Source organism: Bidens hawaiensis, unplaced genomic scaffold (genome assembly GCF_021521415.1).
Source record: "Bidens hawaiensis isolate Kalapana, Puna unplaced genomic scaffold, B.hawaiensis_p1.1 tig00002236_1, whole genome shotgun sequence".
NCBI lineage: Eukaryota > Viridiplantae > Streptophyta > Magnoliopsida > Asterales > Asteraceae > Bidens > Bidens hawaiensis.
The window spans coordinates 1418142-1445761 of record NW_027491119.1 but is presented as its reverse complement, the minus strand read 5'-3'; the positions used below and the strand labels follow the sequence as shown (position 1 = coordinate 1445761).

At 38.5% G+C, this 27620-nt stretch overlaps 1 protein-coding gene across 1 annotated transcript; it reads left to right on the top strand.

Moving 5' to 3' along the window:
* Positions 1 to 24191: 24191 nt before the first annotated feature.
* LOC143612065 (E3 ubiquitin-protein ligase RMA1H1-like) lies at positions 24192 to 25145 on the top strand. The gene has a single exon (XM_077086140.1). It carries the CDS (start codon positions 24309 to 24311, stop codon positions 25059 to 25061), a length of 753 nt encoding a protein of 250 aa, XP_076942255.1. The 5' UTR covers positions 24192 to 24308; the 3' UTR covers positions 25062 to 25145.
* Positions 25146 to 27620: the final 2475 nt, after the last annotated feature.

Sequence of the window (27620 nt, the reverse complement as noted above, 5' to 3'; positions counted from 1 at the left end):
TTCATGCACGCGTAGTTGATGATAACCCGAACGAAGATCAATCTTGGAGAAGCAAGAAGCTCCTTGAAGTTGATCGAAGAGATCGTCGATGCGAGGCAAGGGGTAACGATTCTTGACTGTAAGCTTGTTGAGCTCGCGGTAGTCAATACACATACGGAAGGAACCATCTTTCTTCTTGACGAATAAAACGGGTGCGCCCCATGGAGACGAAACTAGGGCGAATGAAACCTTTTCCCGAAAGTTCTTGGAGTTGGGTAGACAATTCTTGCATCTCGGAGGGTGCAAGACGGTAAGGAGCCTTCGCAATCGGAGTTGCACCAGGAACAAGATCGATGCGGAACTCGACTTCTCGAACGGGAGGAAGACTAGAAACGTCATTGGGAAACACTTCGGGATACTCACGAACAACCGGAATGTCTTCAATCTTTTTCTCCTTCTTTTCAACAACGTGAGCCACGAATGCTACATACTTCTTGCGCAAGTATGTTTGGGCTTGAAAACACGTTATGAGGTTAAGACTCGAAGGAGAAGGCTTTTCACCAATAACACGAAGGGTTTGACCATCAGCAATTATCTTCTCGAAGCAAACAATTTCGGCACGGTGAGAGGACAACCAATCCATGCCTACTTTGATGTCGAAACTTCCCAATTGCATCGGGATGAGGTCGATTGAGAACGTGTTGCCATTAAGATTTATCTTGCAACCTCGAATAACAGAGTCGATCGTCACAGATTTACCATTCGCTACTTCAACGGTGTATGAGCTCTTAAGTCTAGATCGGGGCTTAACAAGCAAGGACTCAAATTCAAAAGACACAAAACTCATATCGGCACCGGTATCAAATAAAATGGTAGCAAAGTGGTCGTCTACAGGAAACGTACCGTTCACCACATCGCCATTTTGTTACGCTTGGTGGGCATTCATCATGAAAGCACGCCCACGGTTATCTTGAGGAGCTTGAACGGCTTGAGCGGCTTGAGCCTCATGAAGTGCAGGTGCATGAATAGCTAGCAGTGGTGGAGCTTGATTAGCCATCAATTGAGGAACTTGTGGCTGAATCGCTTGGTAGGCTTGGTAAGCTTGGAGATGGAATTGTGGGGCAGGAGCCAGCCGAAGTGTGTTCACGTTTGTGAGTCGTGGACACGCACTACGAAAGTGGCCAAGTTCACCACAATTATAGCAAGCCCGCATTTGGTTAACGGGTTGGGCATATGGCACGGGTCGGGGATTTGGTTGAGCAGCCCTCGGGGGAGCCGCTATGGTGGTTTCACGACAAGTGGGGCTAAGATGCCCGTAACGGTTGCAACGGGTGCATTGTCGGCAAGAGACATAGGCGGGATGGTGACGTTGGCAGGTGCTACAAAACGGGTAAGGTCCGCCATAGGGTTTCTTGAGAGGTGGCATGGGGTTGGCTTGGGTTGAATGTGACATCTGCCCCGATCCGACCCGACCCAGGTACCCGTTTCTCTGATCCGATCTCTTTCTTTTATGATTTAATATTTATTTATACTTATATTTTACTTTTAATAATAATAATATATTTTCCTTCCCGCCTCTTTCTCTCTCTTTCTTTCCGCCTTCTTTTCCCTCTTGTCGCCGTCCCGCCCTTAAGCCTTGAACCCCTGTCCTTTGTTCCCTTCCGCCTAAGGTTGTCTGCGCAGCTCCACACGCCAGACTCCTTACAAGGAAGCCTGCGTGAAGACCACCTGTTACTGCGATACGCGAGACGAACTGTCCCCGCAGCGCGCTAAGGATTTTAGTTCTTCCCGCGGCGCGCTATGGATACCGTTCTTCCCGCGACGCGCTAAGGAATATAGTTCTTCTCGCGACGCGCTTAGAATTGAAGTTCTTCCCGCGGCGCGCTTAGAAATGTAGTTCTTCCCGCGACACGTTAAGGTTGGTTCTGTCTGCCTTCGCGCTCGCGCACTCTTGACCTTCTGTGTCTGCCTTCGCGCTCAAGCTTTCTCGCGCTATGTCTTGAGTCTTTTCTTCTGTTTAATCCAGCCGTTTACTTTTGTGTTGTCTTATCTTCTGTGCTGTTGACCTGACCTATCTTATGTCTGAAAAGCCACTTTTGGCGCAGCATGCGCACCAACCCCATTGGTTGACAGAAAAAGTGACTGACATTATCTTTTGAGATCTGCTTTTCCATGCTTGACCAGTACCTTTATCTGACCCGCCCATGCCTGTTTACTGTTCCCTGTCAGTTTTCCTTTGTCCCCTGCAGCTGCCATATCTTTTGATATCTTTTGCTTTTGGAATCTTTTACTTTTTGGAGATCTTTTCCCCTTTTCTAGGGATTGTGTTCCCTAGGGTTTCTCTATAAATAATAATATTATTTTTCCTAACACATCACACACAAACACTTAATTTAACCTCCTCCTTGCTCTCTCTGCCGTCTTCCTCTCTGCCTCCGTCTTCCTCCCTGTTCTGCCCTGCTTTTCCGGTAATATATATTATATATAATAATTTACTTATTAATTATGCTAACTTATAATCAAGACTTAAAACAAATCATTAAAACAATGATCTTATTTATAGGTTAACTTGTGCTTGTTTAAAGTTGGTTCTTGCTTTATCTTACACCGCATCGTTTATCAAGTGAGTAATCTCGTACCTAATCCCTTTTTATTTTAATGTTTTGGGATGTTCATGTGTTCGTACAAACTTAGAGTCTTAATCTGTTTATGAACTTTAGTCGCGCAGTATCCCATGTTGAGGACGTAGACTTGGCTGTTTATTTGTATGTGTGGATCATTAACCGTCTTGTCGGTCTATTCCGCAGTTCTCATGGTACCATTAGATGAACACGGGAGAACTATCGTTTATGATTTTCTCTTTTGTTTACACTTGCACAGTCTTTCTTGTTTGTAGTCTATGAATCTAAGAGTTGGTCCCGATCGGATTACACCCTTGTTGAAAACCAGACATACACATGTTGCGCGCAGATTTATTGTTATCTATGTATTGTATTAAACTTGATTTCTCACCAACACGCAAGTGTTTGACGTTTATTTTAACACATGTTCAGGGTTGCTGTAGCTGTTTTGGAGCTTGTGGACACGTAGGAAGTTTTCTTTATTTTGGACCTAGATTAAAATGTATCAAGACAAGTTATTGTTGTTCGAATATTATGATTTATAATATATTGATTTATGATGATTTATGTTATCTTATGTCTACTTTGCGCGTGCGCGAATGAATGTATTTATTAAATATTGACACCCAATAGTGTCACGAGTAATGAAACAATATGTGGCGCCCCGATGTATAATCCGCCTTTGGTCGGGGTGTTACAGATTGGTATCAGAGCCAGGTTGACTTTAGGATAGGTGGTTAGACATAACGGCCTAGAATACCTAAGAGTCCCTTCTCGCGCATGAGAGAAATCTCATGTTTGCGCGCTTATTGTTAATTACTCGTTATTTATGAATATGCTCGCGCCAGCGCAGTATATGATTTTATGTTTTATTCCGCGATATTTCGATTTTTGTTGAATTTCGATTTTTATTGATTTTACTTACATATTCGTTTGTTGGATTTGAAAATCCGAAAAGTCATGGTGATACATGAATAGTTGATTTTCAATTTTCATTTACGATTATGTTCTGAGGTTGGAGACTTGAAAAGTCATGGTGATACATGAATTGTCAACCTCCAATACTCATTTTCTTGTATATTTTATATTGAAGATTGAAAAGTCATGGTGATACATGAATCGTCAATCTCCAATACTCGTTTACTCGTTATTTTAAATTGGGAATTCGGAAAGTCATGGTGATACATGAATTGTCGATTCTTGATTCGAATTTGTTACCTTTATTAAGTCTGCATTTAGGGTCATTTATTTTACTTTAACTTTTGACAGTAACTGACTCCGCGAAACCAAGCTTTTCGAGGTTATACTTTGCGCTAAAACCAAGATAATAACTAAAAATTAAAACTTTTATAGAATGCCTCCGCTATCAGCTCGCCATCTCAAGAAGAAAGAAGCCGCGCGCAGACGTTCGCTGCAACGTTCCCAGGAAATGGCCGCCGCAATAGCCCAAGCCTTAAACCAAAACAATGCTAACACCTCTGGTTACAACATTAAGTCCTTTAACGCGGGTAACCCTCCAAAGTTCACAGGTCTTGAAGGAGCCACCGTGATGCTCCAGTGGCTTGAGAAAATAGAAAACACTTTCCTCCACACCCAATGCCTCTCAGACAGACGAACCCTATATGCCTCCAGTGTCCTGGAAGCAAGGGCGCTTACATGGTGGAATGGAGTAGCTCATGCGCGTGGCGCAGAAGCTGCTTCTAGCATGACATGGGAGGAATTCAAGGAAATTCTGACGCGAGAATTCTGCCCTCCCAACGAAGTTAAGCGCCTGGAGGAGGAATTTTGGAATCTTAAGCAATTCAGCGGTGAAGCGCGCGAGTACGCGACGCGCTTCCATGAACTAAGCCTGCTTGTCCCTCATCTTGTTACCCCTTCCCGCCGAGCCATAGAGAAATTCCTTGGGGGTCTCCCCATGGAAATTCAAGATTCTGTATGGGCCAGAAACCCAGTTACCCTCTCTGACGCCATCGAGTTGGCCGCTGTGCTCAGCGACAACCATGTCAGAGCAGGAACCCTGTTCCTGTGGGGAGCTGAGAAGACCAAACCTACCAAAACTGTCCCTGAACCCGCAGAAACCAAACCAGAACCCTCAAACCATAACCAGAAACGTAGGCGCAGACAAGTTTACGCGCTTACCAACCCACCCCCAACCTCCAGTTTACGCGCCTAACCCACTGTCAACCTACCCAACACCTCCTGTAGTCCACAACTATGCCTTAACCAATCCAGCACTCCCTGCCCCGCCAACTAAGAAACCCTACACAGGAAACCACCCCTTTTGCCCAACCTGTAGACTCCACCACCCACTTCAAGTCCCATGTCGACTTTGTAACCGATATGGCCGCGCTGGTCACCTTGCAGAAAACTGTAGAGTCCTTCCCGCCAATCCAATTGCGCCAACACCACCAGTCTACCCGCAAAACCCTCAACCGGCTTACCAAAACCCACGACCCAGATCGTGCTTCAACTGCGGTGATCCCAGTCATTTCCGGAACGCATGCCCGAGACTACAAGTTCAGATTACGCAAGCGAATCCGGTGAACCAGATTTCGAACCAAGTGACACGCGGACGAGCTTTTAATATAACCGCGCACCAAGCGCAAGCGAATAATGACGTAGTTAATGGTACATTTTTTCTTAACGGATTTTATGCTTCTGTACTTTTTGATACTGGCGCCGATCGAAGTTTTATTTCTCGCGCGTTTGAGCAGAAGCTTGCGCGACCGCGCAACGATTTAAAAGAAAATTTTTCAATTGAATTGGCTAATGGCGAAACTGTTTTAATTAACTCAGTGATTAAAGATTGCACGCTTAACCTTAACGAAAACAATTTTCTGATCGACCTCATCCCCATGCCTCTTGGAAGTTTTGATGTTATCATTGGTATGGACTGGATTACGCATAATCGCGCCGAAGTTATTTGCGCCAAGAAGATGATTCGCGTACCTCGAGAAAATGGTGATCTTCATATCTACGGCGAGAAACCCTCCCGCGGTCTTAAACTTATGTCTTGCGCCGAAGCCCAAAGGCTCATGCGGAAAAGGTGTATTGCATTCTTAGCCCATGTGGTTAAACCTGCTGAAGAAAAGAAGCTTCGCGATATCCCTGTTGTGTGTGATTTCCCTGAAGTTTTTCCTGATGATCTTCCTGGTATCCCTCCCGCTCGCGAAGTCGAGTTCCGTATTGATCTTGTCCCTGGTGCTTCCCCCGTAGCTAAATCTCCTTACCGTCTTGCGCCCGCTGAGATGCAAGAATTGGCAAGCCAACTTCAAGAGTTGACTGCTAAAGGATTCATTTGCCCTAGCTCTTCGCCCTGGGGTGCTCCGGTGTTGTTCGTTAAAAAGAAAGATGGTTCGTTTCGCATGTGTATCGATTACCGCGAGTTGAACAAGCTCACCATTAAGAACCGGTATCCCTTACCGCGTATTGACGACCTCTCCGATCAACTCCAAGGTGCCTCTTGTTTTTCCAAGATTGATCTCCGCTCTGGCTATCACCAGTTGCGCATCCGCGATGAAGATGTTCCGAAGACTGCTTTTCGAACTCGTTATGGCCATTTTGAATTCTTGGTCATGTCCTTCGGTTTAACCAACGCACCCGCCGTTTTCATGGATCTAATGAATCGGGTGTGTAGGACTTTCTTGGATAAATTCGTGATTGTGTTTATCGATGACGTTCTGATTTATTCTAAGACCAGGGCCGAGCATGAGCAACATCTTCGATTGGTATTGCAAAAGCTTCGAACCGAGCAGCTCTTTGCCAAGCTCTCCAAGTGTGAATTCTGGTCTGATGAAGTACAGTTTCTTGGCCATGTTGTGAACAAGATGGGTATTCATGTCGACCCATCCAAAATTGAAGCAATCAAGAACTGGATTACGCCGACCACTCCTACCGAGATCCGTTCCTTTCTGGGCTTAGCTGGTTATTACCGGCGCTTCATTTCAAACTTCTCGAAGATCGCTTTGCCTTTAACAGCTCTAACGCACAAAGGTAAACCGTATATTTGGGGCTCGAAGCAAGAAGAAGCCTTTCTAACGCTCAAGCGTTTGTTGTGTGAAGCTCCTGTCCTTGCGCTACCTGAGGGTAATGATGATTTTGTCGTGTACTGCGATGCCTCCAACCAAGGTCTCGGTTGTGTTCTTATGCAACGAGGCAAGGTTATCGCTTACGCATCAAGGCAACTCAAGGTTCACGAGAAGAATTATACAACTCACGACCTCGAACTAGGCGCAGTTGTTTTTGCCTTGAAGATCTGGAGACACTACCTTTATGGTACTAAGTGTATCCTCTACACTGACCATAAAAGCCTTCAGCATATCTTTGATCAGAAGGAACTTAACATGAGGCAACGCCGATGGAACGAACTCATCAGCGATTACGATTGTGAGATCCGGTATCATCCTGGTAAGGCTAATGTGGTAGCCGATGCGCTCAGCCGTAAACCCTGCCAGCTTAACTGTATCTTGCCGCGCACGCAGCTTCACTTCGCGCCGATCCAAAGCAACCTTGAATCGCGCATTCGTGACGCGCAGCGCGCATCCATCAGTAATGGTAACCTTCGCGCCGAGTTAGCGTGTGGCGCGGAAGCACATTTTGTGCCCAATCTGAGTGGGATTCTCTGCTATCTTAATCGCATCTGGATTCCCTTTGATGAGAATCTTCGCGCTGATATCCTGAGTGAAGCGCACAAATCTCGGTATTCCGTTCATCCTGGCGCTGATAAGATGTACAAGGATTTGCGCATTACTTATTGGTGGCCCGGTATGAAAAAGGATATTGCTGTGTTCGTAGCTAAATGCCTGACTTGTTCTAAGGTAAAAGCTGAACACCAACGCCCATCTGGTTTGCTCGAACAACCAGAAATTCCTACATGGAAATGGGAATGTGTAGCGATGGACTTTATTACCAAGTTACCTTTGACAGCAAGCAAACATGATAGCATTTGGGTAATAGTGGATCGATTGACTAAGTCTGCTCACTTTCTGCCCATTCGTGAAAACTACCGTGTTGAGCAACTCGCGCAACTTTATGTCAAAGAGATTGTCTGCCGTCATGGTACTCCTTTGAGCATCATATCCGATCGCGATGGCCGTTTTATATCTCGCTTTTGGAAATCTCTCCAATCTGCGCTAGGAACTCGCTTGGACATGAGTACGGCATATCATCCTCAGACTGACGGTCAGTCTGAGCGAACTATTCAAACCCTTGAGGATTTGCTACGATCTAGTGTTCTTGATTTTGGAGGTAATTGGGATTCGCACCTGCCTTTGATCGAGTTCTCTTATAATAACAGCTATCATTCCAGTATCGGTATGGCCCCATTTGAAGCACTTTACGGTCGTAAGTGCCGCTCCCCGATTTGTTGGAGCGAAGTGGGAGAAGCTCAAATCACAGGACCCGAACTTGTTCAAGAGACAACCGATAAAATCGCCAAGATCCGTGATCATCTGCTGACTGCCAGAAGCCGGCAGAAGAGTTACGCAGATCGTAGGCAGAAGCCTCTCGAATTTCAAGTTGGTGATCTTGTTCTCCTCAAAGTGTCGCCCTGGAAGGGTGTTGTCCGCTTTGGGAAGAAAGGTAAGCTTGCTCCTCGATATGTTGGACCATTTAAGATTCTCGCGCGTGTAGGAAAAGTTGCCTACAGACTTGACTTGCCGCCCGCGCTCAGTAATGTGCATCCAACGTTCCATGTATCCAATCTCAAGAAGTATTTAGCCGACGAGAACCTTCACATTCCACTTGATGAAGTTCAAGTTGATGAATCCATGCATTTCGTTGAGAAGCCTGTTGAGATTATGGATCGCGAGGTTAAGCAAACCAAGCGCAGTCGCATCCCTATCGTGAAAGTTCGCTGGGAGTCCAAGCGCGGAGCCGAGTTTACTTGGGAAAGGGAAGATCAAGTACCCGCACCTGTTCTCTGCGCAACCTACTTCGAGATAAATTTCGGGACGAAATTTCTTAAAGTAGGGGAGACTGTGACATCTGCCCCGATCCGACCCGACCCAGGTACCCGTTTCTCTGATCCGATCTCTTTCTTTTATGATTTAATATTTATTTATACTTATATTTTACTTTTAATAATAATAATATATTTTCCTTTCCGCCTCTTTCTCTCTCTTTCTTTCCGCCTTCTTTTCCCTCTTGTCGCCGTCCCGCCCTTAAGCCTTGAACCCCTGTCCTTTGTTCCCTTCCGCCTAAGGTTGTCTGCGCAGCTCCACGCGCCAGACTCCTTACAAGGAAGCCTGCGTGAAGACCACCTGTTACTGCGATACGCGAGACGAACTGTCCTCGCAGCGCGCTAAGGATTTTACTTCTTCCCGCGGCGCGCTATGGATACCGTTCTTCCCGCGACGCGCTAAGGAATATAGTTCTTCTCGCGACGCGCTTAGAATTGAAGTTCTTCCCGCGGCGCGCTTAGAAATGTAGTTCTTCCCGCGACGCGTTAAGGTTGGTTCTGTCTGCCTTCGCGCTCGCGCACTCTTGACCTTCTGTGTCTGCCTTCGCGCTCAAGCTTTCTCGCGCTATGTCTTGAGTCTTTTCTTCTGTTTAATCCAGCCGTTTACTTTTGTGTTGTCTTATCTTCTGTGCTGTTGACCTGACCTATCTTATGTCTGAAAAGCCACTTTTGGCGCAACATGCGCACCAACCCCATTGGTTGACAGAAAAAGTGACTGACATTATCTTTTGAGATCTGCTTTTCCATGCTTGACCAGTACCTTTATCTGACCCGCCCATGCCTGTTTACTGTTCCCTGTCAGTTTTCCTTTGTCCCCTGCAGCTGCCATATCTTTTGATATCTTTTGCTTTTGGAATCTTTTACTTTTTGGAGATCTTTTCCCCTTTTCTAGGGATTTTGTTCCCTAGGGTTTCTCTATAAATAATAATATTATTTTTCCTAACACATCACACACAAACACTTAATTTAACCTCCTCCTTGCTCTCTCTGCCGTCTTCCTCTCTGCCTCCGTCTTCCTCCCTGTTCTGCCCTGCTTTTCCGGTAATATATATTATATATAATAATTTACTTATTAATTATGCTAACTTATAATCAAGACTTAAAACAAATCATTAAAACAATGATCTTATTTATAGGTTAACTTGTGCTTGTTTAAAGTTGGTTCTTGCTTTATCTTACACCGCATCGTTTATCAAGTGAGTAATCTCGTACCTAATCCCTTTTTATTTTAATGTTTTGGGATGTTCATGTGTTCGTACAAACTTAGAGTCTTAATCTGTTTATGAACTTTAGTCGCGCAGTATCCCATGTGTTGAGGACGTAGACTTGGCTGTTTATTTGTATGTGTGGATCATTAACCGTCTTGTCGGTCTATTCCGCAGTTCTCATGGTACCATTAGATGAACACGGGAGAACTATCGTTTATGATTTTCTCTTTTGTTTACACTTGCACAGTCTTTCTTGTTTGTGAGCTCAATTGTGAGCACTGGCAGTCTATGAATCTTAGAGTTGGTCCCGATCGGATTACACCCTTGTTGAAAACCAGACATACACATGTTGCGCGCAGATTTATTGTTATCTATGTATTGTATTAAACTTGATTTCTCACCAACACGCAAGTGTTTGACGTTTATTTTAACACATGTTCAGGGTTGCTGTAGCTGTTTTGGAGCTTGTGGACACGTAGGAAGTTTTCTTTATTTTGGACCTAGATTAAAATGTATCAAGACAAGTTATTGTTGTTCGAATATTATGATTTATAATATATTGATTTATGATGATTTATGTTATCTTATGTCTACTTTGCGCGTGCGCGAATGAATGTATTTATTAAATATTGACACCCAATAGTGTCACGAGTAATGAAACAATATGTGGCGCCCCGATGTATAATCCGCCTTTGGTCGGGGTGTTACATTGAAGGTGCGGGTTGTTGGGTTAGCGCGTAGTTCTTGCGTTTCTTGTTGCGGTTGTGGGAGGAGTATGCGGGTTTGGATGATTCGGGTTTGGGTTCTTTGGGTTCAGCAGCGGGTCTTTCGATCGATTTCTTGGATGATTTTAATGTCAAAGTCCCGGTTTTGACATGGTTGTCGGTTAGGGTTGCGGCTAGTTTAATCGCATCGCCAAGTTCCTTCGGCGAACTACTAAAGACACTATCTTGGATTTGTCTTGGTAGTCCCCTAATGTATTTCTCGATGGCACGCGAGGTAGGGGTAACAAGATGCGGTACTAGCACGCTCAACTCGTTGAAACGGGTGGTGTAAGCCAAGTGCTCACCGCCCTCTTGTTTGAGGTTCCAAAACTCAGCCTCCAAGTTCATGAGCTCGTTTGGAGGACAAAACTCTTGGGTCATAAGATCCTTCAATTCGTTCCATGGCAAGGCCATGGCAGCTTCAACACCACGGGTCGACTTTTCCTTGACTCACCATGTAAGTGCGCCTTCCTCGAACATACCTGTAGCGAATCGGGTTCGCTTATCATCAGGACATTCAATTTTGTAAAACACGCTTTCCATCTTTTCGTACCACTGAAGTAGGGCAGTGGCACCTTGAGTTCCATTAAACTTGGTAGGTTTGGCATCAGTAAAGTTCTTGTAGGTTACAACGGGAGCTGAAGGTGGGGGAGGAGGAGGGTTAACGTTGGCCATGATGTTCTGGTGCATCTGGGTCATGATATTAGGGAGGACCGCTGTCAAGTGCTTGGTAATCTGGGAGGTTATCTTGCTGCTAGATGATCGACGCTTAAGGTTGCGGGAAGCCATTCTGCGAACAAGGGTGACGAAAATCGTGAGACTTGGAATAGTGCATGATATACATAAAGAAAATAAATCTTTTGTAACGTTTGTTAAAATATAAAAATCATAAATACAATAAGTGTTGTGAGAAACTTAGAGTTTTTTTTTTCATGAACCACCATGGACTCTTGTGTTCCAACACAACATCAAAATTTCGAAAGTAAATCGAACCAAAAGCTGGCTATTCGTGTATCACCACGACTTGACAGACTTTCGGTTAAAACACAGTGTAAAACATAGAGGGTCGGAGTCACACGTTGCATGAACCACCATGACTTGTATGACCCCTAAGAGTGCAACCATATCCTTATCACAAAGAGGACATGATCACGGTCGAAAACATAAAGTGGTGAATCGTATGGCGTTTGGTGTAGTATGCTTTGGCCTAATAAGTTTCATGCCCTTCCCGAACTCTCCAGGTAAGCAACCAGGTCCCGCTGCTGATTGGGATTTATGCGCATTGCTTATCCTTAGGTTACATGAACCTTGGTGTCAAGAGTTCGGGAAACAAGCACGTCCCCCTTCCAGTTAGTACATACCCGCCACGACGAGTCATCTTTATGCAGAGAATTATCGGAACACCATAATTTGAAAATTTTGAAAATATTTTTTTTGCTTTTAGGCATAAGACTTGGACTTGTGTGTGCTTTGTGTACATGAGGCGTAAACGAATTAAGCAATATAGCAATAATAGTAAGTGCGTTCAAACAATCAAATAAAGGCCCACATAATTTTCTAATCATGCAACCTAAATAATTTAAACAATTAAGCTATAGCTAAACTAGAACACTACGTCTAATGTCCTATCTTATAGCCACGGCTCTGATACCAATCTGTAACACCCCGGCTTAAGCGGAAACGCCCGAGTGTGACGTACAGATTGCTCAAACACACGTGGCACTATTAAGTGACCATAATAACATTAATTCATTTAATAAGCCAAGTAACACAAGTTCGAAAGTAACAATACAAGTTCAAACCAAAACATAATCATAACAATAGTTCTTTTATTGAAATACCCTAAGTAATCTAAGTGTCTTCAATACTTCAACCTCTAATCAGGGTACCTGTAACATATGTATAAAATATGGTCAGCTATAAATATAGCTGGTGAGTTTCCACAGTTTAAATACGTACATAAAAACCATACAATTCATAGATATGTGATAAACGAGCAAGTAAGTCCTTTCCAGTTGGTACAACCAACGTACTTGGATAATCGCGCAAGTAAGGTCCTTTCCAATTGGTAACAACCAACGTACTTGGATAATGAGGCCCTTTTCCACTCGATACAAACGGACCAGAGTGCAAAGGGGGGCGTATGATCATACTTAATGAGGCTTCCCAATCGTGCAAGTAATATTCGTGCAAGTAATACAAGTAACACACAAGTCCATATACGAATTGTAGTTTTGTAATAGAAGAAACAATGCTTGAATTTTTATAAGGATACATATGCTACCCCAAAACATTAAAACATTAAAAAGGGGTGGTGAAAAATTCACCTTAGTAGTTGTGGTGAAAAAGGAATAAGAATAACTTGAAGGCGTCAAAGGAAACCGAAGCGGTCAATCCGTACGAAGTATAAATAAGAATAAACACGACTTTTAACGGCTATTCTAACGGGATTCTAAAGTTGATTAATTGCACGAGTAATTTTTAGAATTTAGTTATTATTTTATAATTTTATTACGAATCTTATGGCTCTTACATTATTATATTATTATTTATGTTTTAATGACGACTTGGTTATTAGTACAATTTAAGCACTTTAATGGCGAGAAAACAAAGTTTATATGTTCGAAAAGCTTGAACTATTGTTTACAAATCGAAAATATAATTGTTGCTTTAACAAAACGATTTTTAGAGAATTAAAGTTTACTTTGTGATTATTACACGATTTTTAATAACGACTTATGAAAACAAGAAACTTGATTTTTATATGTAAAATAGTGACCATATTTTATACATATGTTACAGGTACCGTGATTAGAGGTTGAAGTATTGAAGACACTTAGATTACTTAGGGTATTTCAATAAAAGAACTATTGTTATGATTATGTTTTGGTTTGAACTTGTATTGTTACTTTCGAACTTGTGTTACTTGGCTTATTAAATGAATTAATGTTATTATGGTCACTTAATAGTTTCACGTGTGTTTGAGCAATCTGTACGTCACACTCGGGCGTTTCCGCTTAAGCCGGGGTGTTACATGTGTATAAGAAAGCTAGTAGGAGCATCATTACCTTCTTAGTGTTGTATGTTGATGACATACTACTATTTGGGAATGACATTCCAACCATGGAAGGTGTAAAAGCATGGCTTGAAAGTTGTTTTTCCATCAAAGATCTTGGTGAAGACGCCTATATTTTGGGAATAAAGATCTATAGGGATAGATCAAGGCGGTTGATAGGTTTAAACCAAAGTGCATACATTGACAAAATCCTGAAAAGGTTCAAGATGGAGAACTCTAAGAGAGGTTTGGTACCTATTCAAAGAGGAACGATATTGAGTGCGTCTCAATGTCCAAGCTCAAAGGAAGAGCAAGATAAAATGAATGGGATCCCATACGCATCGGCTACTGGATCCATCATGTATGCAATGGTATGCGCTAGACCAGATATGTCATGCGCTTTAAGAATGACAAGTAGATTCCAACATAATCCGGGAAGTAGCCATTGGATGGCGGTCAAGAGTATATTGAAATACCTTAGAAGTACTAAGGATATGTTTCTAATATACGGTTCGGGTGAGGAGGAACTCGTGGTAAAGGGTTACACGAATGTGAGTTTCCAAACCGATCGAGATGATTCTCGATCACAATCGGGATATGTTTTCGTTATGAATGGTGGAGCAGTCTCTTGGAAGAGCTCGAAACAAGATGTGGTAGCTTTGTCCACCACAGAATCGGAATACATCGCCGCCTGATTGGCAACTCAAGAAGCTACGTGGATTAGGAAATTCATTGCCGACCTAGGGGTGGTCCGTACCATTCAGGACCCTCTAGAAATCTTTTGTGACAACGAGGGTGCAATTGCTCAAATCAAGGAACCTCGTGCTCATCAAAAGACGAGGCACATTGAGCGGAGGTTCAACTACATAAGGGATGAAGTTGAGAAAGGAAAGATATGTATTCGCAAAGTTCACACCGATCAAAACATTGCGGATCCACTCACGAAGCTCCTTGAAAGGCCAAAGCATGAAGGTCACACTTGTGCCTTAGGACTTCGATATTCTAGTGATTGGATATGATCTAATTTTGTATTTGGATATCGGAACAATTGTTATTTTTACTCATTCATATGATTATGGTTTATCATTATGACATTTTGAGTTACGTTCCATTTTAGCATGTTTAAATCCATGAATAAGTTAATTATTCTAAATGTCCGTAGTCGCTCATAATTGTGGGAACAAGTATGAAAGTAAGACTATTATGAACTTGGATTGGTAGATATTCATAAGGTATGAATATAGAGCAAAAGGTTGCTGCCAAGGTTTATAGATATTTATGGGATATAAATATTGGACTGACCCGCTCTCAAATGTTACTACATGGAATCTTTCTGATTGATCATAAGTAAATTTGAGTAAAAGGTGAATATCATAGTATCCTCCAACCTGAGATATATATAGGGTCTTGATATTCACCAAGTTTTATGCTTTGACTTAGTTCTTTGCTGCTTTGAAACATGACAGTACATAAGTCTAAGATCAGGTACAGTACTAAGTGATTGTGAAAGACATATGTAGTCAAAGGGGGATTTGTCCCTCTTATTCGTTGAGAGTAAGATGTCTAAGGCCTGCAAAGTTAAATCAACAGAGAATGATCACTCTGTGTCTCTGAATTTGACATGACATCTCTGGCAAAAGGATAAATGATAGTTTCACCTAAATCATTTCAAGTAAGGGACTTGAAGGGGATGATGTTATTGAATGGCACTTCATCATGCGTATTAGGGGTAGTAAACCGTAGTTAGGCGATATTTGCTACTTGCATCAATCTTCTATGTATCTTACGCAAGTGGGAGATTGTTGGACTCGGTCTGCCCAAGACACATATTATGATTAATGTGGCTAGTACGTTATGATCCAAGTCGGGTCATACCCAATAACAAGCTAGACAAACACCGATTATATTTGTTTATATATGATATGATCATAAGTAAATAAATATTGACACTTATGTTATTTGGAAAAGGTTTCTAAATATAATGTACTTGTGAAATGAATAAATCATATGGATAATTTATATTTTGAGAGAGAACATTACATAATGTTATTTAAGATGGTTAAATAACAATATGTAACACTTATCAATTTGCATGTTGCTTGAAAAATGTTATGTTATAATTTTATGAAATGAAAATACATAACATAATAAGTTTTACATTTTAAAACTTGTTTCAAAAAAAATATATATATAAAAATTGAAATGGGCATAAGGGTGCCCCCCCCCCCCTCTATTCAATTTTATATTATTATTTTCAAGTGAGTGGAGACATGCAAATGTTGTGATTGACACTTTGGGTGGTGCCTTTGAATGACCACAACATCTCTCTTTCATTTTTCATTACACATTTTACAAGTAATAAAAAACACTCTCACTCTCTTTCTTTCTCTTCCAATTTTGGCCAAAGGAGAAGAAGAACAAGGAGGTGTTTTTCAAGTGCTAAAATCCTAGCTAAAGGTGTGTTGTTGGAGCTTGGGGTATACTAGCTTGAGGAACTACCTATTGAAGTTCTTGCCTACTTTTTACCATCTCCTTCATACTTCTTTGGTTTACTTGAAAGGTAGTTTAACATGCGTGAACCTATAGTGACATGCATGTGTTTGATAGTATGTATTTCGTATTTGGATCCGGGTTTGGGTTTTGCATGTATAAAATTGGTTTTATTCACTATGAACTAACAAGATTTAAATCTTTTATCCGCTGCGTTTTTCATAAAATTGGAGTTTTATGACTTTGATAATCTTGTTAAAACCCAGCAGACGTTATTTTAGAAAAAAATGATGTAATTTAGTAACAGTGTAGTTTTTTGTTAAAAAATTAGAGAAAAAAGTCGCTAACTAATAAAATATATCATAACTCAAATTAATAAAAGGGCAAGTTGAATCAGTTTAGCAAAGAAAATATAAATTGCTGATTTAAAACGACCAAGAAATAAGATCATCTCTAATAGATTAACGTGCTATTTTACAAAATGATTAGTGACATAAAAGCAACATCGTTTCTTTGCGTCACAAACATAAACAGAAGGTTGAAAACATATTGAGATCAGAACTGATGTAGTTACAAGTCTTTTGACATTTCAATGTAATCAGTTATTTGCTTCATTTTCATACTGTTATTTTTATTTCATCTTGTGTTCGGGCTTCTAGTTTTTATCTATTTTAAATGACCAATATGTAATGCATTTATATGTAGCCTACTATCTATAACTATATTCTATTCTATATAATATTAATGTAACTCATTTTGTTCACATGAGGAAGATGTGTTGAACTTGTTGATAGACACAATGAAGCTTCCTAAGAGTTATGCCATTATACACCTACCAATCCACATCATTAGATTCATATGCTTTTATTTTATTTTATTTATTTATCACATGTCATTTTGTTTTTTTTAAAGACGATTGTTTGGTCGGTATTATTTTTACCTTTAATTGTGAAGCGTCCTGTTCACTCAAGCGCACACTCAAATAGTCGTTTATTGAACATGTATTGACTGCCAACACATGTTTATAACATTTATATTTTTTGTTTTTTAGTGCCTGAAGCTGTAGAGCTGTTTAATCTTGTTTAACTGATCATGCATGATACTTTTATGAGTTCCGACCCTAAATTTTGTAAATGTTGTATAATTTTGTTATTCAAAAAGGATTCGCGGTATAGCTTATTTGTCGGCCTGTCTTCTATTTCGATGTAAATAATAAAAAAAGAAATATTGTATATACTAATACAAATGGAATTGGAAAACTTATTAATCACAGATATGTAATGGCAAAATAAGAGATTTTCAATATCATTAAAGTCTACAAACGAAGGTCTATAATATATTCAAAAAAAACATTAAATAACAATTATGTTTTCTATAACATTCGGTTTTTTTATATTAAAAAAAAAACATTAAATAACAATCGTTAAATAACACACTACTCATATTCATCCATAACTTTCACCCATCTATTTTTTTATATTAAAAAAAACATTAAATAACAATTATGTTTTCTATAATTCTCAGTTAACCATTTACATGACCGTTAGTGAACGCCTTCAAGCCTACTTGGTGATTAGTAAATGCCTTCTATAACATTCGGTCAATCGGTCTTAAAACTATTTAACTCAAACACAACTACGTAAACCTTACCAAATAGAACAAATAGACTGACGGGTAAAAATAGTTATAATAAAGTTGTAAATAGTTTAAACTTTAAACATGTCGTAAATGATTTGATAGAGTTTAGCTTATATTGTCATTTATGAAACTATTAGGATTTCAGAATAATTAGTCTAAGACTCATACATGTTTGTATCTAAAACTTTGTCATACACTCGTATCACCGGTTAAAAAAGAAAGGTATATTGGTTCTTATTAATATTAACTATTGTCTTTTGGTCACTGTCGGCCCCAACTAATGAATTGGCTACTGACGATCTCAACTTTTAATGTATTTGTTCATAATGGTCTGCGAGTAACAGAATCCTAACGCCATTAGTTTCAGGTCGTCGGAAAACGTTTTTGGCCGAAAAAGTCAAATTTGTTTGTCTGAAAACACCACATGAACACCGCAACCACCACCAATTGATTCACCACCAACCAACTACCACCACTCGACCACCATCAACCGATTCCGACGATGGTTCTAGGGTTTCTGGCAACCTCAATAATTTGGGCTTTTACTATAAAAAGGTTCCTAAATGTCCGATACAAAGTTACCAAGATGTTTGGGACGAAAATGTTGAGTTTTTGGGGAAAAAATTTGAGTTTCGGCCAAAAGCGTTTTACCGGTGACCTGAAACTAACGATGTTAGCATTCTGGTAGTTGTGAACCATTAAGAACAAATACGTTAAAAGTTGGGATCGTCAACAGTTAATTCGTTAGTTGGGAACAGTAATTACCAAAATACGATAGTTAGAATTAATAAAACCAATATATGAGAGAGAGAGAGAGAGCTAGTAAAGTATTGATTTTTTTATAATATATAAATATAAACCATAAGTTGACACGTAACTTTTAAAAGGTTTAGTGTTTAAATTTTAGAGTTAAGTGTCATTTTGGTATCTGTAGTTTAACCAACTATGCAACTTTAGTACCTATATTTTATTTTATGCAAATGACTACCCCAATTTCATAAAACTTGCATTTTTAGTACTTTTTTTTAACTTCGTCTATTTTATCAGTTAAGTTAAGGATACTTTCGTAATTTTGTAATTTTCTTAATTTTTTCTCTTCTTTTAAATGCCTTCCCCCCTTTTAAATGCCGGCGACATTCACCCCCACCGGAAGTCCACTGCCGGAAACTACTTCAGCTCGTCAGCGAACGCACCAGGTTTGCCGGAAATGTTCGTGAACTCCATCGTCGTCGTCGCTTCGTACTGAACCATCATAAGCCTAATCCGTCTCTGCTCGTTCTTCACCAGTGATGGCGGTTAGGAAGGCCGATGGCTACTGCCATATCTCCTGCAGTAGCAGCAGCGGCGGCGACAATCTGGTTCAATTGGTGGCGATGACGATGGCGATGACTATAGCAGCTAGGGTTCCGCCACAGTATCCGACAATGGTGGAGAAGAACGAGCAGCGACGAATTAGGCTTATGATGGTTCAGTACGAAGCGACGACGACGATGGAGTTCACGAACATTTCCGGCAAACCTGGTGCGTTCGCTGACGAGCTGAAGTAGTTTCCGGCAGTGGACTTCCGGTGGGGGTGAATGTCGCCGGCATTTAAAAGGGGGGAAGACATTTAAAGAAAAGAAAAAATTAAGAAAATTACAAAATTACGAAAGTATCCTTGACTTAACTGATAAAATAGACGAAGTTAAAAAAAAGTACTAAAAATGCAAGTTTTGTGAAATTCGGGTAGTCATTTTCATAAAATAAAATATATGTACTAAAGTTGCATAGTTGGTCAAACCAGAGGTACCAAAATGACACTTAACTCTAAATTTTATTATTATTTTTTTGAATAAAGTAAGATATTTTAATATGAAAACCCCAATATATTCGATGTAGGTTTCTTACTTTTTAATGATTTTTATCTACACTTTGATATCAAACAAGTGGTCACTTATCAAAACTTTATAATAATAAATAATAATATCACTGGTTCAGTGGTTTATGATTGAAAATATCTATTTAACAACGCCAAAATCTAAATATTATTATTTTAACAATTTTCACAGTCATCTATAACTATACAAGTGTTTACTTTTATTATTTTAAACTTTGGTTTGCACAAATATGTAATTGGCCTTTTGGGTCAATAACATTGGGTGACATTTAAGGCTCGGAATCATAAGCCTTAGCTCAAATTCTTCACTATCATAATCTATTAAAAATGACGTAAGTTGAAATCGAAATAAGCTCTTCACTTAGGCTACACGCTATAGGGCGCGTAGGGCGTGGACTCCAACACACACTCATACTAAGGAGGATGAGTTTCCGATCCTCGCCGCCATGGCCAAAGATTTACTAACGGTCCAAGCTTCCACGGTAGCTTCGGAGTCTGCTTTTTCTGTTTCTGGCAGGGTTATATCGATTAGGAGGACTCGACTCACTCCACCAGCTATAGAGATGTCGATTTGCTACAAGGATTACTTGGACTCTTTAGATAGGGCACAACATCAACTCTCACTCGATGGGGGAAATGGAGTATGAAGCGGGCTTGTATGAAGACGAGGTCAATGAAGGACACACTCAACCAATGACCGATGAATAAGCCGCGTACGACGATTACCTAAGAAATAGCTCGGGATCGGGTAGCGAAGAAAATTAGTTAAAGAAACAGCAAACATGGAGGCAAATAATGAGTAAGAAACAGCAAGTTGTTCATGTAATCGTGTCTAAGCATTCTTTAATGTTTGTATTTTTGAGTTACGAATATGCGACAACGATTTAATGTTTGTATTTTTAATGTAAAAACTATAAATGAAAGTTATGTGTTTTTAATCTTTGGTTTGTTGAAAACACATTCACCAACACACACTCATACTCATCTTCCAAGCAAAGAACCCTAACAACGAAAGCAAAGAATGGCTTCGGTCAGTCCGTTTTGCCTTGTAGTTACCAGTTTGCCTTGTAGTTACCGGTTTGTTTATACTGTGAAAAAATAATGGTAAAAAAAAAAAAAAAAAAAAAAAAACCGGTTAACCTAAAAACCGGTTATTAAAAAACCGGTTTATTAACCGGTTCTAACCGGTTTCTAAACCGGTCCTAACCGGTTAGACCGGTTAGGGTTTTGACAGACAAAAACCGGTTATTAACCGGTCCGGTTATTAACCGAACCGGTTTTTTTCCGGGCCAAAAAAAACCGGTCCGGTTAATAACCGAACCGGTTTTTTTAAAAAAACCGATTTGTGCACCTCTAGCGTGGAGGGTGCAGAACACCACCGAGGGGTGCGGAAGGGGGGGGGCGCCCTTAGAATGGCCGGCGCGGAAGAGGGGAAAAGAGGGGCCATCTCTCTCTCTCCATCTCACACACACACATACATATATACGTGTATATATATATATATATATATTGAGGCGCCCAATGAGCTTTAAACCATAGTTAGGCGGATTTCGAAGCCCCATGGAGATGATGTGGCACTATGGAGGAGCTTCGATACCCCCACCATGAAGAACAGCCTTAGCGATCCAAAGTATTTCTACCGATACGGCACAAGCGATGGATACCCTTGGTTTAAAGGTTTATGATTGAAAAAATATATATTTATAATAAGGGTTAAGTTATTCTATAAATGGGAACAAAAATGAAAAGGATGAGAATGAATTGTAGCCATTAAAAAAACCTTTTAAAAAATTAATAAAAAAATCATAACTTAAAATAAAAAAAATAAAAAAGTCAAAAAACAATAATGTTTCTATCGTCTTTCTCGTTCAGGAAAAAAAAAGATACAATGTTGAGGAAAAAAGATCATTGTGTCCTTTTGTTTATCAATGCATTTTTTTTTATTTTCGTCATTGATTGTGTCTTTTTTTCTTGATATTGTGATATTTTTCTCAACATTGTGTTATATTTTATTTGACATTGTGCTATATTTTGCGATCTATTGCCTCTTTTTTATTTATAATTGTATTTTTTATTAATTTTCATCAACGTGTCATATTTCTTGACATCGTGCTTTTTTAACATAAAAAAGGGAGAAATACTTTGCTTTTTAATTTTTTTTATTTTTTATTTATATTTTGAGTTATAACTTTTTATTATTTTTTAAACTTCTCACAGTCTTTTTCACACTTGTCGTTTTTGTCTTATTTGTATTTTAACTCCATCCTTCTAATAATGCCAAAATCTATCAATAAATATTATTGATAATATTATATATTATATATTATATAAACAAATAAATTTGTATCTTATGGTTTACTCTTCTTATCCTCACGAAAAAGTCGTCTTATTGCTTGCTTACTCCGTCTTTATAAAAACCCCCAAAATCCCACTCATTCTTCTTCATTCATCTTCTCTAAACGCCGCCGTTTAACCTCCGATTAGCCGGTACTTACTCCGATCACTACTTTCAGTTTCGTTTATTTATCAATTCCGTTTGTTTCCGTTACCGTAATTAACGCTATTCGCTATATCATTTCATATGTAGCTTCATGATTATTAGCTCAGAGTTATTATTATATGATTGAAATGATTGAATTGAGACGCTATGTGACCTAATTTAGCGTTTGATTCGTAATTAGAAGAATTAGAGTGTCGGTGCGTAGTAATATATATATATATATATATATATATATATATATATGTGTATATATATATTAGAACAAACTGTTAGGATTAATGAACACAGATCGACCCTAGCTTAAACGATCTCGAGTCTAAATTTACACTTGTTTAATAAATGAACCTGAGCTCGAGACGGCCTGCAAGCCTTTATTTAACAATTCTGCTTGTTCCGTTACCGTAACTGGCGTTATTCGCCATATTATTTCATATGTAGTTTTGTAATTAGATTGAATTGAATTGAGACGTTATGTGACCTAATTTAGCGCTTGATTCGTAATTATAAGAATTAGAGTGTCTGTGCGTTGAAATTAAGTGAATTAGGTACATATATATATATATATATATATCAGTGTTTTGAATTATAATCAATTTATAATCTGTTATTCTGTTTGTTAAGTGTTTTATAATAATCTCTTAATTTGTGTTTTGCTTGCTTGCTGTATAAATGTATATTACAACAAATTGTTAAGATTAATGAACACAGTAGTCACTGATTAAGCTTTGCGAATCGAGCCTAGCTTAAACAATCTCGAGTCTAAATTTACGCTTGTTTAATAAATGAACCTGAGCTCGAGACGACCTGCAACTGTGCAAGCCTTTATTTATCAGTTTTGCTTGTTTCCATTACCGTAACCGACGTTATTTGCTATATTATTTCATATGTAGTTTCGCGATTATTAGGTCAGAGTTATGACTATAGGTTTGAATTGAGGCGTTACGTGACCTAATTTAGCGGTTGATTCGTAATTAGAAGGATTAAAGTGTCTGTGCGTGGAAATTAAGTGAATTAGGTATATATTTCAGTTTTTGAATTATAATCAATTTAAGATGTGTTATTCTGTTTGTTGACTGTTTTATAATGACTTAAATTGTGTTCTACTTGCTGTATAAATGTGTATTACAACAATTTGCTAGGATTAATGAACACAGTAGTCACTGATTCTGGTGATTGGTTGTTGATGAAAGTTAGTCAAGCTGGATCGACCCAAGCTTAAACGAGCTCGAGTCTAAAATTTCACTTGTTTAATAAATGAGCTCGAGCGGCTTGTATTTTATAACTATTGCTATATATAAAATTATGATAGAATAAAGCCAATAACTAAATAATATATATTTTGTTGTATAAATATATAGGTAAAAAACATATGTAAACATTAATTATAAATACATACAAATTGGTTAATAAATTATAAACGAGTAGAGTCTAAGCCTAGCTCATGCTTGAAAAACTACTCACGAGCCGATGGGGCATTAGAAACAGAGTTTGAAACGAGACGAGCTCAAGCTCTCTATAAGTTAAACGAGTCGAGCCCAGGCTCGTCTTGTTTTTACCCCTAGACTATCTGAGATGCTGACCAATTTAAGCTTGTAAGGAAGCATTATATCTACCCTAGTTGTTTATGCTCACTAGTGATTTATGTCAGCTTTAGAGGCTTAGTATCCATACATAAGCATTATATACTTATATATGAGACATACTGACCAGTTTCGGCTTGTAGGAAGCATGCTATCATATCTTTCCTAGTTGTTTATGCTCACTAGTGATTTATGTCAGCTTTAGAGGCTTAGTATCCATCATCTATATCTTGAGTTTTGATTATTTTATGATTTTAAACTATCCACGTGAACAACAGATAATCTATGGGCAGTTTGCTGGTTTTCATTTGCTGTTTTTTTTCCTTGAGTAAATAAAGACTAGTGATATACTGATAAGATATTGATGTTGATATATGATATGTAAATAGTTGTTTTACTAGAAAACTTGTCCTGAAATTCCAAATAAATGCACTCTTGTGCAATTGATAGTGATGTTTCAATAAGCATATAAATTACTATGCCAACAAACCTGCCAGTACACATCCATCTTTATGTGATATTGTAAGGTGAAAGCATAAATAAAAACACAAAAATAAAGCATAACCAATTTGACAGTTGGACTGTGTGCCCACTTAGTTATATTTCTAGTTTGATGTACCTTTCGATCTATACAAATTATGCTTTTTTTTATTTTATACACATTGAATTTTAATCCCTTCAAATGCCTTCCATATATTTCAGGAATAAACAAGCTTACAACTGAATTCACAATGGAATTTGAAAACTATTTTCCAGACGAATTAAGTCCCGTTTCATCACATGAAAAATCTTTACCCTGCTTCGACTGCAGTATCTGTCTCGACTTCGCGAAAGACCCCGTGGTTACACTTTGCGGTCATTTATATTGCTGGCCTTGTATCTACAAATGGCTATCTTCTCAAACCGATTCAGATAATAACCCGTTATGTCCCGTATGTAAATCCGAAATATCACACACATCAGTGGTCCCACTCTACGGGCGGGGCAAAACATTATCCGAAAACGAACCCGACACCAAAACATCACACACAGCTATCCCACCGCGACCGCGACCGCATGCTCGTCTGTTAACCGCACACAATTCCACCAGACAGTTTGCTTATGGTAACTCTCACCGAACACCGTATGGAGGTTACGGTTACAATTACAATTCCACCCCTGGAGTTTACAGTCAAGGTGGTTACGATTCGAACGTATGGATGTATGGAGACATGATTTACGCTCGGGTTTTTGGGAATTCGCAGAGGCTATACGCGTTTCCGAACTCGTATCATTTAGCTGGAAGTAATAATCCAAGATTAAGAAGGCAAGAGATGCAGGTTCACAGATCTTTGAACAGATTGACCATTTTTCTGTACTGCTGCTTATTTTTGTGTCTTCTGCTGTTTTAGGGGGCAGGTTAGTCTTTTTACATATTCTGTGCAGTTATGTATGCTTGCTTATAGCATAATGTGTACATTTTAGATTTAATAATTATATATATGGTTTTGTATAAATGAAATTTTGCTCTTTTACTTATAAATATTAATATTTTCTTTTTTAAAGTGTAATACTGTAGTCACTGTTCTCCTAACCGGGCTTGTGGTCCGACTAGGAGAACAGTGAATTGGCTGGACCTTGTGGTTGACCGAATATCTGCATGTGCTTAGTTGGTCGAGTTTGACCCTTTTAATTTTTGTTGGCGATTTTTTGTTCTTAATGTTTTATGTATAAATTTATGCTTCTTAATGTTTCGAGGCGATTTATACATGTTTCTTGGTACAGATGAGATTGGTAGGGTTACCTTGGTACCGATACGAATAACAAATTAGTTGAATTGGTTTGGGTACGAGTACACGACAGACACTAAATTGGCTAAAATGGTATGGGTACCGGTATGGTAGCAACATCGAGTTTTATTGCCATTTACAAGGATCCGATGACAAAGAGAGAAGTAAAGCAGATGTTTCGATGTAGTAAACCCTAAAAAGATAGCTTGAGGAAGTCTCGTTTTTATAATGTGGTAAAATAAATACTACCTCATTTTAAAATATTTTAAATAATATCATAATATATTTATAACTTATGAAGAAAACTCCATGTTTTTTCATATAAAAAATAAGTACTTGCTATCCAAATAAATTTAACCCCTTAATATATTATGTTATATATAAAATTATAATTAAAAAAATATACATTAATAAATAATAAATGAGTCGAGTTTGAGCTTAAAAAACTATTCGCATGCCGAGCTCGAACTTTAGAAATAAGCTTCAAACGAGCTGAGCTTTATCTCAAGCTCTGTGTATGTTTAACGAGCATTGTCCAGCTCGGGCTCACTCATTTATTATTTATTAATCGCCTTGTTCTTATAAAGAAATAAATCTCCATGATGTGGATTGCCGTATCTTCAATTACACTAGACAGACATTTGGGTCCCTTGAAAGCAAAAAAGAAATTTGAGTATTGTTTCGCCATAACTCATCAATGCTATCGTGATTCATGCATATATATGGATGATTTTGGGGGACATAAAGTGTGAAGAGAATAAGAAGAATAAATTAAAGAAAAATGGTATTAATTCTCACTTATCCTACTTAATAAATTAGTTTATTTGTTTATGATAATACACATGTATAAGTAATTAATACAAAATTAAAACATATATGAAAAAAATTAGTTTGATCATATTTATGTAACATAGCATACACATATCCAGTGGCGGAGTTAGGAAATTTTTTCTATGGGTTCGGAATTTTTGATGCTCAATTTTTTTCTGGTGTCAAAGTTTTCGGCCCGAATGAGTCGGGTCAGTTATTCGGCCAAATAAATAAAACGCAATATCACTAACGTAACAAAAGTACATTGTTTTTTCGGGTCCAAAATGGCGAAGAAAGAGGCAGTAGTCTGGACCAAGCCGATAGAAAAGAAATTGATCGATCATTGTTGTTGGCTTATTAACCCATTCTATTAATAATTTTGGGGTTTTTTTTTAATAATCTATGTAACATATATGGGTTATTATTGGCCCATATATAATGCTTTTTTTACTAATTTTATAGTTTAATTTTTAAAACTTTTTATATTTTATAAAAGTATTTGTTACTAAAAACTTTTTTAACTAAAATTTTCTTAATCAATGAGTTCGAGTATTGTTTTTAAATTGATATTGGGTTCGCTCGCCGAAAATGAATGGGTTCTTTCGTTAAATCGTACCTATAGGTTATATATAAAATCGAAACTTGAGATGTATGTGGCTTAGCCACTGCACATATCTGTATAATAAAAAACAAAATTTGAAAATACGAACCATTGATAAAATAAATAAATAAAAATTAACGATTTAGATTTGTTGCCTTTTTTTTCTCTTGTAATACTTTATTCTTATCATCGCCCTATGCATAAAGATGGTTATTCTAAACTTGATAAAATTCCCAAACAAACAAACAAACAAACAAACGTGAGTAGTAATCTAGAGTGCTTTTAGAGCTAATGCTATTTTTGTCTATTTAAATACGCAATTTCTTGACACCAGATGCAACAAGTAAACTTGGCGAGGAAAGAGTACATGCGTAATCAAAACTTGTTACTTGGACACGTAGCAATGTTGGGTGCGTGTTTTATGAGAGTTTCACGCATATAGCTCTCTATATATGTTAGGCCGTTGCGGGTTTTGTAAGAATTTCTTGAAATATTATGTTAGGTGGTATATCACTAAATCAATCAACCAATTTGTGTGTATGTGTTTTTAATATATAAATTGATATAAAAGTAATAGGCATGTTAGGTCACAATGGCCAAAATGTCACCAAACATTTTCTATGTTTGGGTAATGATGATGACATTGAAGAGGATAGCACATCTTAACATCAAATGCAATTTAAGAAATGATTTATTAACACCCATTTTCTAACATTCATGATTATAAAAGTATCTTGACAAAGATGTGTGTACATGTGTACAAATGGATG